Source organism: Oncorhynchus mykiss, chromosome 9 (genome assembly GCF_057628025.1).
Source record: "Oncorhynchus mykiss isolate SJ-2025 chromosome 9, ASM5762802v1, whole genome shotgun sequence".
Taxonomy (NCBI): Eukaryota; Metazoa; Chordata; class Actinopteri; order Salmoniformes; family Salmonidae; genus Oncorhynchus; species Oncorhynchus mykiss.
In genome coordinates, this window is record NC_143030.1 from 4067908 (window position 1) to 4088399 (window position 20492).

General features: G+C 47.1%; 1 protein-coding gene across 2 annotated transcripts in view; it reads right to left on the minus strand.

Annotated features, from left to right (window-relative positions):
* Nucleotides 1–719: 719 nt before the first annotated feature.
* LOC149980712 (high mobility group protein B2-like) overlaps nucleotides 720–20492 on the minus strand; it is a 32764-nt gene continuing 12991 nt past the window's right edge. Inside the window, exons 5-6 of one of the 2 annotated variants that reach the window (XM_090183309.1) lie at nucleotides 20279–20394; nucleotides 720–1575 (exon numbers count right to left, since the gene is read on the minus strand). In XM_090183309.1, coding sequence (XP_090039435.1) covers nucleotides 1411–1575; nucleotides 20279–20394 — 281 coding nt within the window. In that variant the 3' untranslated portion in view covers nucleotides 720–1410. Of the gene's footprint in view, nucleotides 1576–2274; nucleotides 2341–20278; nucleotides 20395–20492 lie in introns of those variants that run through there. The other variant, XM_090183310.1, reaches the window with a different exon arrangement.

Here is a 20492-nt window from a genome sequence, read left to right on the forward strand (position 1 = left end):
GGAGTCTGCAAAAGACCTGAGACTGGGACGGAGAGTTGTCTTCCAACAAGACAATGATCCAAAACATAAAGCAAAATCTACAATGGAATGGTTCAAAAATAAACATATCCAGGTGTTAGAATGGCCAAGTCAAAGTCCAGACCTGAATCCAATCGAGAATCTGTGGGAAGAACTGAAAACTGCTGTTCACAAATGCTCTCCATCCAACCTCACTGAGCTCGAGCTGTTTTGCAAGGAGGAATGGGAAAAAATGTCAGTCTCTCGATGTGCAAAACTGATAGAGACATACCCCAAGCGACTTACAGCTGTAATCGCAGCAAAAGGTGGAGCTACAAAGTATTAACTTAAGGGGGCTGAATCATTTTGCACTCCTAATTTTTCAGTTTTTGATTTGTTAAAAAGTTTGAAATATCCAATAAATATTAGGGAAGGTGGATAAAATTGATGGGAAGATGGATGGAGCCAAATACAGGACCATTCTGGAAGAAAACCTGATGGAGTCTGCAAAAGACCTGAGACTGGGACGGAGATTTGTTTTCCACTTCATGATTGTGTCCCACTTGTTGTTGATTCTTCACAAAAAAATACAGTTTTATATCTTTATGTTTGAAGCCTGAAATGTGGCAAAAGGTCGCAAAGTTCAAGGGGGCCGAATACTTTCGCAAGGCACTGTATTTGCATCAGTGTTGGAACAGGATTAGATAAAACACAAAAAAACATTTTCAGAATCATAGTTTTTTTTATTATAAAAGTCAATTTCTACATATTGTTTCAGGACACATTTTTCCATTAAAAAAGAAAATTAAAAACCAAAAAATAAAGTGTATATTTTAAAAGAGTCTGTAGCGTCACACAGCTCTGTTACGACACGTGATAATATTGTAGAGCCTGAACACCACTAGGACCACACACAACCCTGGGAACACCAACAAACTTCTACAAACAGCAACACCGAATGAAGACACCCACAACATTCAGCTCTTATCCAACCCCAACAGAGGTCTGCTATTGGACATGTTGGCCCACAGCAACTGTTTCCAGGGTTACAGATGTTTGCGATGACGACTATTCAGTTACACGGTGATATTATGAGTCTCCTTTAGGTCGTGTCTGGTCCAGTCCAGCTCTAACTAACTCCTGACCTAACTAACCTTTGACCTCTGGTCAGCCCTCAACCCTGCAGGGTCACTGACAGGCACACATAACTTTCAGCCAATCAGATTCCTCCTCTGGCCCGTTAGGATTCCGGTGGAACTGGGTTTGTTCGTTTTACCTCGCCGCGACCCTGGGGAGGGCGGAGTTTCCACTTTAGGACCAATGGAATGGTCTCAAAATGCGCAAACTCCGCCCACTAGGCGAGCGCTAAATCGAACGCACCAATCCAACAGGCACGAACACTACGCTAACACTTTACTCATCATCATCGTCATCCTCGTCATCATCGTCCTCCAGGTCGTCGTCATCATCATCGTCGCCACCGGCCATGGCGTGGGGCATCATATTGGACGAGCCACCGGGACCGGGTCGCATCGGCACCCGCTTCACGTTCGCACCGGAGCGGTATGCAGCCATATCCTACAGACAGAGAGATGGTGTTATACAGCTGGAGCGGTATGCAGCCATATCCTACAGACAGAGAGATGGTGTTATACAGCTGGAGCGGTATGCAGCCATATCCTACAGACAGAGAGATGGTGTTATACAGCTGGAGCGGTATGCAGCCATATCCTACAGACAGAGAGATGGTGTTATACGGCTGGAGCGGTATGCAGCCATATCCTACAGACAGAGAGATGGTGTTATACAGCTGGAGCGGTATGCAGCCATATCCTACAGACAGAGAGATGGTGTTATACAGCTGGAGCGGTATGCAGCCATATCCTACAGACAGAGAGATGGTGTTATACAGCTGGAGCGGTATGCAGCCATATCCTACAGACAGAGAGATGGTGTTATACAGCTGGAGCGGTATGCAGCCATATCCTACAGACAGAGAGATGGTGTTATACAGCTGGAGCGGTATGCAGCCATATCCTACAGACAGAGAGATGGTGTTATACAGCTGGAGCGGTATGCAGCCATATCCTACAGACAGAGAGATGGTGTTATACAGCTGGAGCGGTATGCAGCCATATCCTACAGACAGAGAGATGGTGTTATACAGCTGGAGCGGTATGCAGCCATATCCTACAGACAGAGAGATGGTGTTATACAGCTGGAGCGGTATGCAGCCATATCCTACAGACAGAGAGATGGTGTTATACAGCTGGAGCGGTATGCAGCCATATCCTACAGACAGAGAGATGGTGTTATACAGCTGGAGCGGTATGCAGCCATATCCTACAGACAGAGAGATGGTGTTATACAGCTGGAGCGGTATGCAGCTGTCAGTCTCTAACAGGTGTTATGATGGGGTACAGCTGTCAGTCAGTCTCTAACAGGTGTTATGATGGGGTACAGCTGTCTGTCAGTCTCTAACAGGTGTTATGATGGGGTACAGCTGTCAGTCTCTAACAGCTGTTATGATGGGGTACAGCTGTCTGTCAGTCTCTAACAGGTGTTATGATGGGGTACAGCTGTCAGTCAGTCTCTAACAGGTGTTATGATGGGGTACAGCTGTCAGTCTCTAACAGGTGTTATGATGGGGTACAGCTGTCTGTCAGTCTCTAACAGGTGTTATGATGGGGTACAGCTGTCAGTCTCTAACAGGTGTTATGATGGGGTACAGCTGTCAGTCTCTAACAGGTGTTATGATGGGGTACAGCTGTCTGTCAGTCTCTAACAGGTGTTATGATGGGGTACAGCTGTCAGTCTCTAACAGGTGTTATGATGGGGTACAGCTGTCTGTCAGTCTCTAACAGGTGTTATGATGGGGTACAGCTGTCAGTCTCTAACAGGTGTTATGATGGGGTACAGCTGTCAGTCTCTAACAGGTGTTATGATGGGGTACAGCTGTCAGTCAGTCTCTAACAGGTGTTATGATGGGGTACAGCTGTCTGTCAGTCTCTAACAGGTGTTATGATGGGGTACAGCTGTCAGTCAGTCTCTAACAGGTGTTATGATGGGGTACAGCTGTCAGTCAGTCTCTAACAGGTGTTATGATGGGGTACAGCTGTCAGTCTTTAACAGGTGTTATGATGGGGTACAGCTGTCTGTCAGTCTCTAACAGGTGTTATGATGGGGTACAGCTGTCAGTCTCTAACAGGTGTTATGATGGGGTACAGCTGTCAGTCTCTAACAGGTGTTATGATGGGGTACAGCTGTCAGTCTCTAACAGGTGTTATGATGGGGTACAGCTGTCAGTCTCTAACAGGTGTTATGATGGGGTACAGCTGTCAGTCTCTAACAGGTGTTATGATGGGGTACAGCTGTCTGTCAGTCTCTAACAGGTGTTATGATGGGGTACAGCTGTCTGTCAGTCTCTAACAGGTGTTATGATGGGGTACAGCTGTCAGTCAGTCTAACAGGTGTTATGATGGGGTACAGCTGTCTGTCAGTCTCTTAACAGGTGTTATGATGGGGTACAGCTGTCTGTCAGTCTCTAACAGGTGTTATGATGGGGTGCAGCTGTCAGTCAGTCTCTAACAGGTGTTATGATGGGGTACAGCTGTCAGTCTCTAACAGGTGTTATGATGGGGTACAGCTGTCAGTCTTTAACAGGTGTTATGATGGGGTACAGCTGTCTGTCAGTCTCTAACAGGTGTTATGATGGGGTACAGCTGTCAGTCTCTAACAGGTGTTATGATGGGGTACAGCTGTCAGTCTCTAACAGGTGTTATGATGGGGTACAGCTGTCAGTCTCTAACAGGTGTTATGATGGGGTACAGCTGTCAGTCTCTAACAGGTGTTATGATGGGGTACAGCTGTCTGTCAGTCTCTAACAGGTGTTATGATGGGGTACAGCTGTCTGTCAGTCTCTAACAGGTGTTATGATGGGGTACAGCTGTCTGTCAGTCTCTAACAGGTGTTATGATGGGGTACAGCTGTCAGTCAGTCTCTAACAGGTGTTATGATGGGGTACAGCTGTCTGTCAGTCTCTAACAGGTGTTATGATGGGGTACAGCTGTCTGTCAGTCTCTAACAGGTGTTATGATGGGGTACAGCTGTCAGTCTCTAACAGGTGTTATGATGGGGTACAGCTGTCTGTCAGTCTCTAACAGGTGTTATGATGGGGTACAGCTGTCAGTCTCTAACAGGTGTTATGATGGGGTACAGCTGTCTGTCAGTCTCTAACAGGTGTTATGATGGGGTACAGCTGTCTGTCAGTCTCTAACAGGTGTTATGATGGGGTACAGCTGTCTGTCAGTCTCTAACAGGTGTTATGATGGGGTACAGCTGTCTGTCAGACTCTAACAGGTGTTATGATGGGGGTACAGCTGTCAGTCTCTAACAGGTGTTATGATGGGGTACAGCTGTCTGGCAGTCTCTAACAGGTGTTATGATGGGGTACAGCTGTCAGTCTCTAACAGGTGTTATGATGGGGTACAGCTGTCAGTCAGTCTCTAACAGGTGTTATGATGGGGTACAGCTGTCAGTCTCTAACAGGTGTTATGATGGGGTACAGCTGTCTGTCAGTCTCTAACAGGTGTTATGATGGGGTACAGCTGTCTGTCAGTCTCTAACAGGTGTTATGATGGGGTACAGCTGTCTGTCAGACTCTAACAGGTGTTATGATGGGGTACAGCTGTCAGTCAGTCTCTAACAGGTGTTATGATGGGGGTACAGCTGTCAGTCTCTAACAGGTGTTATGATGGGGTACAGCTGTCTGTCAGACTCTAACAGGTGTTATGATGGGGGTACAGCTGTCAGTCTCTAACAGGTGTTATGATGGGGTACAGCTGTCTGTCAGACTCTAACAGGTGTTATGATGGGGTACAGCTGTCTGTCAGACTCTAACAGGTGTTATGATGGGGTACAGCTGTCTGTCAGTCTCTAACAGGTGTTATGATGGGGTACAGCTGTCTGTCAGTCTCTAACAGGTGTTATGATGGGGTACAGCTGTCTGTCAGTCTCTAACAGGTGTTATGATGGGGTACAGCTGTCTGTCAGTCTCTAACAGGTGTTATGATGGGGTACAGCTGTCTGTCAGTCTCTAACAGGTGTTATGATGGGGGTACAGCTGTCAGTCTCTAACAGGTGTTATGATGGGGTACAGCTGTCTGGCAGTCTCTAACAGGTGTTATGATGGGGTACAGCTGTCAGTCTCTAACAGGTGTTATGATGGGGTACAGCTGTCAGTCAGTCTCTAACAGGTGTTATGATGGGGTACAGCTGTCTGTCAGTCTCTAACAGGTGTTATGGTGGGGTACAGCTGTCTGTCAGTCTCTAACAGGTGTTATGATGGGGTACAGCTGTCTGTCAGTCTCTAACAGGTGTTATGATGGGGTACAGCTGTCAGTCTCTAACAGGTGTTATGATGGGGTACAGCTGTCTGTCAGTCTCTAACAGGTGTTATGATGGGGTACAGCTGTCAGTCTCTAACAGGTGTTATGATGGGGTACAGCTGTCAGTCTCTAACAGGTGTTATGATGGGGTACAGCTGTCTGTCAGTCTCTAACAGGTGTTATGATGGGGTACAGCTGTCTGTCAGTCTCTAACAGGTGTTATGATGGGGTACAGCTGTCAGTCAGTCTCTAACAGGTGTTATGATGGGGTACAGCTGTCAGTCAGTCTCTAACAGGTGTTATGATGGGGTACAGCTGTCAGTCTTTAACAGGTGTTATGATGGGGTACAGCTGTCTGTCAGTCTCTAACAGGTGTTATGATGGGGTACAGCTGTCAGTCTCTAACAGGTGTTATGATGGGGTACAGCTGTCAGTCTCTAACAGGTGTTATGATGGGGTACAGCTGTCAGTCTCTAACAGGTGTTATGATGGGGTACAGCTGTCAGTCTCTAACAGGTGTTATGATGGGGTACAGCTGTCTGTCAGTCTCTAACAGGTGTTATGATGGGGTACAGCTGTCTGTCAGTCTCTAACAAGTGTTATGATGGGGTACAGCTGTCTGTCAGTCTCTAACAGGTGTTATGATGGGGTACAGCTGTCAGTCAGTCTCTAACAGGTGTTATGATGGGGTACAGCTGTCTGTCAGTCTCTAACAGGTGTTATGATGGGGTACAGCTGTCAGTCTCTAACAGGTGTTATGATGGGGTACAGCTGTCTGTCAGTCTCTAACAGGTGTTATGATGGGGTACAGCTGTCAGTCTCTAACAGGTGTTATGATGGGGTACAGCTGTCTGTCAGTCTCTAACAGGTGTTATGATGGGGTACAGCTGTCTGTCAGTCTCTAACAGGTGTTATGATGGGGTACAGCTGTCTGTCAGTCTCTAACAGGTGTTATGATGGGGTACAGCTGTCTGTCAGACTCTAACAGGTGTTATGATGGGGGTACAGCTGTCAGTCTCTAACAGGTGTTATGATGGGGTACAGCTGTCTGGCAGTCTCTAACAGGTGTTATGATGGGGTACAGCTGTCAGTCTCTAACAGGTGTTATGATGGGGTACAGCTGTCAGTCAGTCTCTAACAGGTGTTATGATGGGGTACAGCTGTCAGTCTCTAACAGGTGTTATGATGGGGTACAGCTGTCTGTCAGTCTCTAACAGGTGTTATGATGGGGTACAGCTGTCTGTCAGTCTCTAACAGGTGTTATGATGGGGTACAGCTGTCTGTCAGACTCTAACAGGTGTTATGATGGGGTACAGCTGTCAGTCAGTCTCTAACAGGTGTTATGATGGGGGTACAGCTGTCAGTCTCTAACAGGTGTTATGATGGGGTACAGCTGTCTGTCAGACTCTAACAGGTGTTATGATGGGGGTACAGCTGTCAGTCTCTAACAGGTGTTATGATGGGGTACAGCTGTCTGTCAGTCTCTAACAGGTGTTATGATGGGGTACAGCTGTCTGTCAGACTCTAACAGGTGTTATGATGGGGTACAGCTGTCTGTCAGTCTCTAACAGGTGTTATGATGGGGTACAGCTGTCAGACTCTAACAGGTGTTATGATGGGGGTACAGCTGTCAGTCTCTAACAGGTGTTATGATGGGGTACAGCTGTCAGTCTCTAACAGGTGTTATGATGGGGTACAGCTGTCAGTCTCTAACAGGTGTTATGATGGGGTACAGCTGTCTGTCAGCCTCTAACAGGTGTTATGATGGGGTACAGCTGTCTGTCAGTCTCTAACAGGTGTTATGATGGGGTACAGCTGTCAGTCAGTCTCTAACAGGTGTTATGATGGGGTACAGCTGTCTGTCAGTCTCTAACAGGTGTTATGATGGGGTACAGCTGTCTGTCAGTCTCTAACAGGTGTTATGATGGGGTACAGCTGTCAGTCTCTAACAGGTGTTATGATGGGGTACAGCTGTCAGTCAGTCTCTAACAGGTGTTATGATGGGGTACAGCTGTCTGTCAGTCTCTAACAGGTGTTATGATGGGGTACAGCTGTCTGTCAGTCTCTAACAGGTGTTATGATGGGGTACAGCTGTCTGTCAGACTCTAACAGGTGTTATGATGGGGGTACAGCTGTCAGTCTCTAACAGGTGTTATGATGGGGTACAGCTGTCAGTCAGTCTCTAACAGGTGTTATGATGGGGTACAGCTGTCAGTCTCTAACAGGTGTTATGATGGGGTACAGCTGTCTGTCAGTCTCTAACAGGTGTTATGATGGGGTACAGCTGTCTGTCAGTCTCTAACAGGTGTTATGATGGGGTACAGCTGTCAGTCAGTCTCTAACAGGTGTTATGATGGGGGTACAGCTGTCAGTCTCTAACAGGTGTTATGATGGGGTACAGCTGTCTGTCAGACTCTAACAGGTGTTATGATGGGGGTACAGCTGTCAGTCTCTAACAGGTGTTATGATGGGGTACAGCTGTCTGTCAGACTCTAACAGGTGTTATGATGGGGTACAGCTGTCTGTCAGACTCTAACAGGTGTTATGATGGGGTACAGCTGTCTGTCAGTCTCTAACAGGTGTTATGATGGGGTACAGCTGTCTGTCAGTCTCTAACAGGTGTTATGATGGGGTACAGCTGTCTGTCAGTCTCTAACAGGTGTTATGATGGGGTACAGCTGTCTGTCAGTCTCTAACAGGTGTTATGATGGGGTACAGCTGTCTGTCAGTCTCTAACAGGTGTTATGATGGGGTACAGCTGTCTGTCAGACTCTAACAGGTGTTATGATGGGGGTACAGCTGTCAGTCTCTAACAGGTGTTATGATGGGGTACAGCTGTCTGGCAGTCTCTAACAGGTGTTATGATGGGGTACAGCTGTCAGTCTCTAACAGGTGTTATGATGGGGTACAGCTGTCAGTCAGTCTCTAACAGGTGTTATGATGGGGTACAGCTGTCTGTCAGTCTCTAACAGGTGTTATGGTGGGGTACAGCTGTCTGTCAGTCTCTAACAGGTGTTATGATGGGGTACAGCTGTCTGTCAGTCTCTAACAGGTGTTATGATGGGGTACAGCTGTCAGTCTCTAACAGGTGTTATGATGGGGTACAGCTGTCTGTCAGTCTCTAACAGGTGTTATGATGGGGTACAGCTGTCAGTCTCTAACAGGTGTTATGATGGGGTACAGCTGTCAGTCTCTAACAGGTGTTATGATGGGGTACAGCTGTCTGTCAGTCTCTAACAGGTGTTATGATGGGGTACAGCTGTCTGTCAGTCTCTAACAGGTGTTATGATGGGGTACAGCTGTCAGTCAGTCTCTAACAGGTGTTATGATGGGGTACAGCTGTCAGTCAGTCTCTAACAGGTGTTATGATGGGGTACAGCTGTCAGTCTTTAACAGGTGTTATGATGGGGTACAGCTGTCTGTCAGTCTCTAACAGGTGTTATGATGGGGTACAGCTGTCAGTCTCTAACAGGTGTTATGATGGGGTACAGCTGTCAGTCTCTAACAGGTGTTATGATGGGGTACAGCTGTCAGTCTCTAACAGGTGTTATGATGGGGTACAGCTGTCAGTCTCTAACAGGTGTTATGATGGGGTACAGCTGTCTGTCAGTCTCTAACAGGTGTTATGATGGGGTACAGCTGTCTGTCAGTCTCTAACAGGTGTTATGATGGGGTACAGCTGTCTGTCAGTCTCTAACAGGTGTTATGATGGGGTACAGCTGTCAGTCAGTCTCTAACAGGTGTTATGATGGGGTACAGCTGTCTGTCAGTCTCTAACAGGTGTTATGATGGGGTACAGCTGTCTGTCAGTCTCTAACAGGTGTTATGATGGGGTACAGCTGTCAGTCTCTAACAGGTGTTATGATGGGGTACAGCTGTCAGTCTCTAACAGGTGTTATGATGGGGTACAGCTGTCTGTCAGTCTTTAACAGGTGTTATGATGGGGTACAGCTGTCTGTCAGTCTCTAACAGGTGTTATGATGGGGTACAGCTGTCAGTCTCTAACAGGTGTTATGATGGGGTACAGCTGTCAGTCTCTAACAGGTGTTATGATGGGGTACAGCTGTCAGTCTCTAACAGGTGTTATGATGGGGTACAGCTGTCAGTCTCTAACAGGTGTTATGATGGGGTACAGCTGTCTGTCAGTCTCTAACAGGTGTTATGATGGGGTACAGCTGTCTGTCAGTCTCTAACAGGTGTTATGATGGGGTACAGCTGTCTGTCAGTCTCTAACAGGTGTTATGATGGGGTACAGCTGTCAGTCAGTCTCTAACAGGTGTTATGATGGGGTACAGCTGTCTGTCAGTCTCTAACAGGTGTTATGATGGGGTACAGCTGTCTGTCAGTCTCTAACAGGTGTTATGATGGGGTACAGCTGTCAGTCTCTAACAGGTGTTATGATGGGGTACAGCTGTCTGTCAGTCTCTAACAGGTGTTATGATGGGGTACAGCTGTCAGTCTCTAACAGGTGTTATGATGGGGTACAGCTGTCTGTCAGTCTCTAACAGGTGTTATGATGGGGTACAGCTGTCTGTCAGTCTCTAACAGGTGTTATGATGGGGTACAGCTGTCTGTCAGTCTCTAACAGGTGTTATGATGGGGTACAGCTGTCTGTCAGACTCTAACAGGTGTTATGATGGGGGTACAGCTGTCAGTCTCTAACAGGTGTTATGATGGGGTACAGCTGTCTGGCAGTCTCTAACAGGTGTTATGATGGGGTACAGCTGTCAGTCTCTAACAGGTGTTATGATGGGGTACAGCTGTCAGTCAGTCTCTAACAGGTGTTATGATGGGGTACAGCTGTCAGTCTCTAACAGGTGTTATGATGGGGTACAGCTGTCTGTCAGTCTCTAACAGGTGTTATGATGGGGTACAGCTGTCTGTCAGTCTCTAACAGGTGTTATGATGGGGTACAGCTGTCTGTCAGACTCTAACAGGTGTTATGATGGGGTACAGCTGTCAGTCAGTCTCTAACAGGTGTTATGATGGGGGTACAGCTGTCAGTCTCTAACAGGTGTTATGATGGGGTACAGCTGTCTGTCAGACTCTAACAGGTGTTATGATGGGGGTACAGCTGTCAGTCTCTAACAGGTGTTATGATGGGGTACAGCTGTCTGTCAGTCTCTAACAGGTGTTATGATGGGGTACAGCTGTCTGTCAGACTCTAACAGGTGTTATGATGGGGTACAGCTGTCTGTCAGACTCTAACAGGTGTTATGATGGGGTACAGCTGTCTGTCAGTCTCTAACAGGTGTTATGATGGGGTACAGCTGTCAGACTCTAACAGGTGTTATGATGGGGGTACAGCTGTCAGTCTCTAACAGGTGTTATGATGGGGTACAGCTGTCAGTCTCTAACAGGTGTTATGATGGGGTACAGCTGTCAGTCTCTAACAGGTGTTATGATGGGGTACAGCTGTCTGTCAGCCTCTAACAGGTGTTATGATGGGGTACAGCTGTCTGTCAGTCTCTAACAGGTGTTATGATGGGGTACAGCTGTCAGTCAGTCTCTAACAGGTGTTATGATGGGGTACAGCTGTCTGTCAGTCTCTAACAGGTGTTATGATGGGGTACAGCTGTCTGTCAGTCTCTAACAGGTGTTATGATGGGGTACAGCTGTCAGTCTCTAACAGGTGTTATGATGGGGTACAGCTGTCAGTCAGTCTCTAACAGGTGTTATGATGGGGTACAGCTGTCTGTCAGTCTCTAACAGGTGTTATGATGGGGTACAGCTGTCTGTCAGTCTCTAACAGGTGTTATGATGGGGTACAGCTGTCTGTCAGTCTCTAACAGGTGTTATGATGGGGTACAGCTGTCTGTCAGACTCTAACAGGTGTTATGATGGGGGTACAGCTGTCAGTCTCTAACAGGTGTTATGATGGGGTACAGCTGTCTGGCAGTCTCTAACAGGTGTTATGATGGGGTACAGCTGTCAGTCTCTAACAGGTGTTATGATGGGGTACAGCTGTCAGTCAGTCTCTAACAGGTGTTATGATGGGGTACAGCTGTCAGTCTCTAACAGGTGTTATGATGGGGTACAGCTGTCTGTCAGTCTCTAACAGGTGTTATGATGGGGTACAGCTGTCTGTCAGTCTCTAACAGGTGTTATGATGGGGTACAGCTGTCAGTCAGTCTCTAACAGGTGTTATGATGGGGGTACAGCTGTCAGTCTCTAACAGGTGTTATGATGGGGTACAGCTGTCTGTCAGACTCTAACAGGTGTTATGATGGGGGTACAGCTGTCAGTCTCTAACAGGTGTTATGATGGGGTACAGCTGTCTGTCAGACTCTAACAGGTGTTATGATGGGGTACAGCTGTCTGTCAGACTCTAACAGGTGTTATGATGGGGTACAGCTGTCTGTCAGTCTCTAACAGGTGTTATGATGGGGTACAGCTGTCTGTCAGTCTCTAACAGGTGTTATGATGGGGTACAGCTGTCTGTCAGTCTCTAACAGGTGTTATGATGGGGTACAGCTGTCTGTCAGTCTCTAACAGGTGTTATGATGGGGTACAGCTGTCTGTCAGTCTCTAACAGGTGTTATGATGGGGTACAGCTGTCTGTCAGACTCTAACAGGTGTTATGATGGGGGTACAGCTGTCAGTCTCTAACAGGTGTTATGATGGGGTACAGCTGTCTGGCAGTCTCTAACAGGTGTTATGATGGGGTACAGCTGTCAGTCTCTAACAGGTGTTATGATGGGGTACAGCTGTCAGTCAGTCTCTAACAGGTGTTATGATGGGGTACAGCTGTCTGTCAGTCTCTAACAGGTGTTATGGTGGGGTACAGCTGTCTGTCAGTCTCTAACAGGTGTTATGATGGGGTACAGCTGTCTGTCAGTCTCTAACAGGTGTTATGATGGGGTACAGCTGTCAGTCTCTAACAGGTGTTATGATGGGGTACAGCTGTCTGTCAGTCTCTAACAGGTGTTATGATGGGGTACAGCTGTCAGTCTCTAACAGGTGTTATGATGGGGTACAGCTGTCAGTCTCTAACAGGTGTTATGATGGGGTACAGCTGTCTGTCAGTCTCTAACAGGTGTTATGATGGGGTACAGCTGTCTGTCAGTCTCTAACAGGTGTTATGATGGGGTACAGCTGTCAGTCAGTCTCTAACAGGTGTTATGATGGGGTACAGCTGTCAGTCAGTCTCTAACAGGTGTTATGATGGGGTACAGCTGTCAGTCTTTAACAGGTGTTATGATGGGGTACAGCTGTCTGTCAGTCTCTAACAGGTGTTATGATGGGGTACAGCTGTCAGTCTCTAACAGGTGTTATGATGGGGTACAGCTGTCAGTCTCTAACAGGTGTTATGATGGGGTACAGCTGTCAGTCTCTAACAGGTGTTATGATGGGGTACAGCTGTCAGTCTCTAACAGGTGTTATGATGGGGTACAGCTGTCTGTCAGTCTCTAACAGGTGTTATGATGGGGTACAGCTGTCTGTCAGTCTCTAACAGGTGTTATGATGGGGTACAGCTGTCTGTCAGTCTCTAACAGGTGTTATGATGGGGTACAGCTGTCAGTCAGTCTCTAACAGGTGTTATGATGGGGTACAGCTGTCTGTCAGTCTCTAACAGGTGTTATGATGGGGTACAGCTGTCTGTCAGTCTCTAACAGGTGTTATGATGGGGTACAGCTGTCAGTCTCTAACAGGTGTTATGATGGGGTACAGCTGTCTGTCAGTCTCTAACAGGTGTTATGATGGGGTACAGCTGTCTGTCAGACTCTAACAGGTGTTATGATGGGGTACAGCTGTCTGTCAGACTCTAACAGGTGTTATGATGGGGTACAGCTGTCTGTCAGTCTCTAACAGGTGTTATGATGGGGTACAGCTGTCAGACTCTAACAGGTGTTATGATGGGGGTACAGCTGTCAGTCTCTAACAGGTGTTATGATGGGGTACAGCTGTCAGTCTCTAACAGGTGTTATGATGGGGTACAGCTGTCAGTCTCTAACAGGTGTTATGATGGGGTACAGCTGTCTGTCAGCCTCTAACAGGTGTTATGATGGGGTACAGCTGTCTGTCAGTCTCTAACAGGTGTTATGATGGGGTACAGCTGTCAGTCAGTCTCTAACAGGTGTTATGATGGGGTACAGCTGTCAGTCTCTAACAGGTGTTATGATGGGGTACAGCTGTCTGTCAGTCTCTAACAGGTGTTATGATGGGGTACAGCTGTCAGTCTCTAACAGGTGTTATGATGGGGTACAGCTGTCAGTCAGTCTCTAACAGGTGTTATGATGGGGTACAGCTGTCTGTCAGTCTCTAACAGGTGTTATGATGGGGTACAGCTGTCTGTCAGTCTCTAACAGGTGTTATGATGGGGTACAGCTGTCTGTCAGTCTCTAACAGGTGTTATGATGGGGTACAGCTGTCTGTCAGACTCTAACAGGTGTTATGATGGGGGTACAGCTGTCAGTCTCTAACAGGTGTTATGATGGGGTACAGCTGTCTGGCAGTCTCTAACAGGTGTTATGATGGGGTACAGCTGTCAGTCTCTAACAGGTGTTATGATGGGGTACAGCTGTCAGTCAGTCTCTAACAGGTGTTATGATGGGGTACAGCTGTCAGTCTCTAACAGGTGTTATGATGGGGTACAGCTGTCTGTCAGTCTCTAACAGGTGTTATGATGGGGTACAGCTGTCTGTCAGTCTCTAACAGGTGTTATGATGGGGTACAGCTGTCAGTCAGTCTCTAACAGGTGTTATGATGGGGGTACAGCTGTCAGTCTCTAACAGGTGTTATGATGGGGTACAGCTGTCTGTCAGACTCTAACAGGTGTTATGATGGGGGTACAGCTGTCAGTCTCTAACAGGTGTTATGATGGGGTACAGCTGTCTGTCAGACTCTAACAGGTGTTATGATGGGGTACAGCTGTCTGTCAGACTCTAACAGGTGTTATGATGGGGTACAGCTGTCTGTCAGTCTCTAACAGGTGTTATGATGGGGTACAGCTGTCTGTCAGTCTCTAACAGGTGTTATGATGGGGTACAGCTGTCTGTCAGTCTCTAACAGGTGTTATGATGGGGTACAGCTGTCTGTCAGTCTCTAACAGGTGTTATGATGGGGTACAGCTGTCTGTCAGTCTCTAACAGGTGTTATGATGGGGTACAGCTGTCTGTCAGACTCTAACAGGTGTTATGATGGGGGTACAGCTGTCAGTCTCTAACAGGTGTTATGATGGGGTACAGCTGTCTGGCAGTCTCTAACAGGTGTTATGATGGGGTACAGCTGTCAGTCTCTAACAGGTGTTATGATGGGGTACAGCTGTCAGTCAGTCTCTAACAGGTGTTATGATGGGGTACAGCTGTCTGTCAGTCTCTAACAGGTGTTATGGTGGGGTACAGCTGTCTGTCAGTCTCTAACAGGTGTTATGATGGGGTACAGCTGTCTGTCAGTCTCTAACAGGTGTTATGATGGGGTACAGCTGTCAGTCTCTAACAGGTGTTATGATGGGGTACAGCTGTCTGTCAGTCTCTAACAGGTGTTATGATGGGGTACAGCTGTCAGTCTCTAACAGGTGTTATGATGGGGTACAGCTGTCAGTCTCTAACAGGTGTTATGATGGGGTACAGCTGTCTGTCAGTCTCTAACAGGTGTTATGATGGGGTACAGCTGTCTGTCAGTCTCTAACAGGTGTTATGATGGGGTACAGCTGTCAGTCAGTCTCTAACAGGTGTTATGATGGGGTACAGCTGTCAGTCAGTCTCTAACAGGTGTTATGATGGGGTACAGCTGTCAGTCTTTAACAGGTGTTATGATGGGGTACAGCTGTCTGTCAGTCTCTAACAGGTGTTATGATGGGGTACAGCTGTCAGTCTCTAACAGGTGTTATGATGGGGTACAGCTGTCAGTCTCTAACAGGTGTTATGATGGGGTACAGCTGTCAGTCTCTAACAGGTGTTATGATGGGGTACAGCTGTCAGTCTCTAACAGGTGTTATGATGGGGTACAGCTGTCTGTCAGTCTCTAACAGGTGTTATGATGGGGTACAGCTGTCTGTCAGTCTCTAACAGGTGTTATGATGGGGTACAGCTGTCAGTCAGTCTCTAACAGGTGTTATGATGGGGTACAGCTGTCTGTCAGTCTCTAACAGGTGTTATGATGGGGTACAGCTGTCTGTCAGTCTCTAACAGGTGTTATGATGGGGTACAGCTGTCAGTCTCTAACAGGTGTTATGATGGGGTACAGCTGTCTGTCAGTCTCTAACAGGTGTTATGATGGGGTACAGCTGTCAGTCTCTAACAGGTGTTATGATGGGGTACAGCTGTCTGTCAGTCTCTAACAGGTGTTATGATGGGGTACAGCTGTCTGTCAGTCTCTAACAGGTGTTATGATGGGGTACAGCTGTCTGTCAGTCTCTAACAGGTGTTATGATGGGGTACAGCTGTCTGTCAGACTCTAACAGGTGTTATGATGGGGGTACAGCTGTCAGTCTCTAACAGGTGTTATGATGGGGTACAGCTGTCTGGCAGTCTCTAACAGGTGTTATGATGGGGTACAGCTGTCAGTCTCTAACAGGTGTTATGATGGGGTACAGCTGTCAGTCAGTCTCTAACAGGTGTTATGATGGGGTACAGCTGTCAGTCTCTAACAGGTGTTATGATGGGGTACAGCTGTCTGTCAGTCTCTAACAGGTGTTATGATGGGGTACAGCTGTCTGTCAGTCTCTAACAGGTGTTATGATGGGGTACAGCTGTCTGTCAGACTCTAACAGGTGTTATGATGGGGTACAGCTGTCAGTCAGTCTCTAACAGGTGTTATGATGGGGGTACAGCTGTCAGTCTCTAACAGGTGTTATGATGGGGTACAGCTGTCTGTCAGACTCTAACAGGTGTTATGATGGGGGTACAGCTGTCAGTCTCTAACAGGTGTTATGATGGGGTACAGCTGTCTGTCAGTCTCTAACAGGTGTTATGATGGGGTACAGCTGTCTGTCAGACTCTAACAGGTGTTATGATGGGGTACAGCTGTCTGTCAGACTCTAACAGGTGTTATGATGGGGGTACAGCTGTCAGACTCTAACAGGTGTTATGATGGGGGTACAGCTGTCAGTCTCTAACAGGTGTTATGATGGGGTACAGCTGTCAGTCTCTAACAGGTGTTATGATGGGGTACAGCTGTCAGTCTCTAACAGGTGTTATGATGGGGTACAGCTGTCTGTCAGCCTCTAACAGGTGTTATGATGGGGTACAGCTGTCTGTCAGTCTCTAACAGGTGTTATGATGGGGTACAGCTGTCAGTCAGTCTCTAACAGGTGTTATGATGGGGTACAGCTGTCTGTCAGTCTCTAACAGGTGTTATGATGGGGTACAGCTGTCTGTCAGTCTCTAACAGGTGTTATGATGGGGTACAGCTGTCAGTCTCTAACAGGTGTTATGATGGGGTACAGCTGTCAGTCAGTCTCTAACAGGTGCTATGATGGGGTACAGCTGTCAGTCTCTAACAGGTGTTATGATGGGGTACAGCTGTCAGTCAGTCTCTAACAGGTGTTATGATGGGGTACAGCTGTCAGTCTCTAACAGGTGTTATGATGGGGTACAGCTGTCTGTCAGTCTCTAACAGGTGTTATGATGGGGTACAGCTGTCAGTCTCTAACAGGTGTTATGATGGGGTACAGCTGTCAGTCAGTCTCTAACAGGTGTTATGATGGGGTACAGCTGTCTGTCAGACTCTAACAGGTGTTATGATGGGGTACAGCTGTCTGTCAGACTCTAACAGGTGTTATGATGGGGTACAGCTGTCAGTCAGTCTCTAACAGGTGTTATGATGGGGTACAGCTGTCTGTCAGACTCTAACAGGTGTTATGATGGGGTACAGCTGTCTGTCAGTCTCTAACAGGTGTTATGATGGGGTACAGCTGTCAGACTCTAACAGGTGTTATGATGGGGGTACAGCTGTCAGTCTCTAACAGGTGTTATGATGGGGTACAGCTGTCAGTCTCTAACAGGTGTTATGATGGGGTACAGCTGTCAGTCTCTAACAGGTGTTATGATGGGGTACAGCTGTCTGTCAGCCTCTAACAGGTGTTATGATGGGGTACAGCTGTCTGTCAGTCTCTAACAGGTGTTATGATGGGGTACAGCTGTCAGTCAGTCTCTAACAGGTGTTATGATGGGGTACAGCTGTCTGTCAGTCTCTAACAGGTGTTATGATGGGGTACAGCTGTCTGTCAGTCTCTAACAGGTGTTATGATGGGGTACAGCTGTCAGTCTCTAACAGGTGTTATGATGGGGTACAGCTGTCAGTCAGTCTCTAACAGGTGCTATGATGGGGTACAGCTGTCAGTCTCTAACAGGTGTTATGATGGGGTACAGCTGTCTGTCAGTCTCTAACAGGTGCTATGATGGGGTACAGATGTCAGTCTCTAACAGGTGTTATGATGGGGTACAGCTGTCTGTCAGTCTCTAACAGGTGTTATGATGGGGTACAGCTGTCTGTCAGACTCTAACAGGTGTTATGATGGGGTACAGCTGTCAGTCAGTCTCTAACAGGTGTTATGATGGGGTACAGCTGTCTGTCAGACTCTAACAGGTGTTATGATGGGGTACAGCTGTCTGTCAGTCTCTAACAGGTGTTATGATGGGGTACAGCTGTCTGTCAGTCTCTAACAGGTGTTATGATGGGGGTACAGCTGTCTGTCAGACTCTAACAGGTGTTATGATGGGGTACAGCTGTCTGTCAGTCTCTAACAGGTGTTATGATGGGGTACAGCTGTCTGTCAGACTCTAACAGGTGTTATGATGGGGGTACAGCTGTCAGTCTCTAACAGGTGTTATGATGGGGTACAGCTGTCAGTCTCTAACAGGTGTTATGATGGGGTACAGCTGTCAGTCTCTAACAGGTGTTATGATGGGGTACAGCTGTCTGTCAGCCTCTAACAGGTGTTATGATGGGGTACAGCTGTCAGTCAGTCTCTAACAGGTGTTATGATGGGGTACAGCTGTCAGTCTCTAACAGGTGTTATGATGGGGTACAGCTGTCTGTCAGTCTCTAACAGGTGTTATGATGGGGTACAGCTGTCTGTCAGTCTCTAACAGGTGTTATGATGGGGTACAGCTGTCTGTCAGTCTCTAACAGGTGTTATGATGGGGTACAGCTGTCAGTCTCTAACAGGTGTTATGATGGGGTACAGCTGTCAGTCTCTAACAGGTGTTATGATGGGGTACAGCTGTCAGTCAGTCTCTAACAGGTGTTATGATGGGGTACAGCTGTCTGTCAGACTCTAACAGGTGTTATGATGGGGTACAGCTGTCTGTCAGACTCTAACAGGTGTTATGATGGGGTACAGCTGTCTGTCAGTCTCTAACAGGTGTTATGGTGGGGTACAGCTGTCTGTCAGTCTCTAACAGGTGTTATGATGGGGTACAGCTGTCTGTCAGTCTCTAACAGGTGTTATGATGGGGTACAGCTGTCAGTCTCTAACAGGTGTTATGATGGGGTACAGCTGTCTGTCAGTCTCTAACAGGTGTTATGATGGGGTACAGCTGTCAGTCTCTAACAGGTGTTATGATGGGGTACAGCTGTCAGTCTCTAACAGGTGTTATGATGGGGTACAGCTGTCTGTCAGTCTCTAACAGGTGTTATGATGGGGTACAGCTGTCTGTCAGACTCTAACAGGTGTTATGATGGGGGTACAGCTGTCAGTCAGTCTCTAACAGGTGTTATGATGGGGTACAGCTGTCAGTCTCTAACAGGTGTTATGATGGGGTACAGCTGTCAGTCTCTAACAGGTGTTATGATGGGGTACAGCTGTCAGTCTCTAACAGGTGTTATGATGGGGTACAGCTGTCAGTCAGTCTCTAACAGGTGTTATGATGGGGTACAGCTGTCAGTCTCTAACAGGTGTTATGATGGGGTACAGCTGTCTGTCAGTCTCTAACAGGTGTTATGATGGGGTACAGCTGTCAGTCTCTAACAGGTGTTATGATGGGGTACAGCTGTCAGTCTCTAACAGGTGTTATGATGGGGTACAGCTGTCAGTCAGTCTCTAACAGGTGTTATGATGGGGTACAGCTGTCTGTCAGTCTCTAACAGGTGTTATGGTGGGGTACAGCTGTCTGTCAGTCTCTAACAGGTGTTATGATGGGGTACAGCTGTCTGTCAGTCTCTAACAGGTGTTATGATGGGGTACAGCTGTCTGTCAGACTCTAACAGGTGCCCCATAATGATGTCATCATCAATCTACACACAATACCCCATAATGACAAAAAGAAAGACTGGGGCGAAGGTTCACCTTCCAACAGGACAACGACCCTAAGCACACAGACAAGAAAACACAGGAGTGGCTCCTGAATGTCTCAAGTCTCTGAATGCCCTTGAGTGGCGCAGCCAGAGCCCGGACTTGAACCTGATCGAACATCTCTGGAGAGACCTGAAAATAGCTGAGCAGCGCCGCTCCCCATCCAGGTGTGCCAAGCTGGTAGCATCAAACCCAAGAAGACTAGAGGCTGTAATCGCTGCCGAAGGTGCTTCAACAAAGTACTGAGTAAAAGGTCTGAATACTTATGTAAATGTGACGTTTTCTCCAATAAAAAAATGCAATAATGTCTAAAAAAAACAATTTTTTTGCTTTGTCATTATAGTGTGTAGATTGATGAGGGGGGAAAACTATTTAATCCATTTAGAATAAGGCTGTTACAAAATGTGGAATAAGTCAAGGGGTCTGAATACTTCCTGAATTCACCGTATATCTGATTTTCTACGGTAAAAAGATACTAATGCAATTTTTTTTAAGTGGTTCCTTTCATCGTGTAAAAATGGTGTTACGGAGATTTTGGACAAGCAAAATATATGTCCTACTACTCCAAAGGACAAGTGGCTAAATAAGCTAATGTGAAGCCGTGTTAAAGTCCTGTATCTGTGTGCGTGTTTGTTACCGTAGTAACGTAGTGTACCTTGTCGTATTTCTCCCTCAGTCGGAGAGCCTTCTCTTCAAACGGCTGTTTCTGGGTTGGAGTCTGTTGACCCCACATGATCCCCAGCTTCTTAGCTGTCTCTCCTATAGAACAGCCTGGAGACGATAATACATTATATATACTACCTCATATAGAACAGCCTGGTGATGATAATATATACATTATATATATATATACTACCTCATATACATAC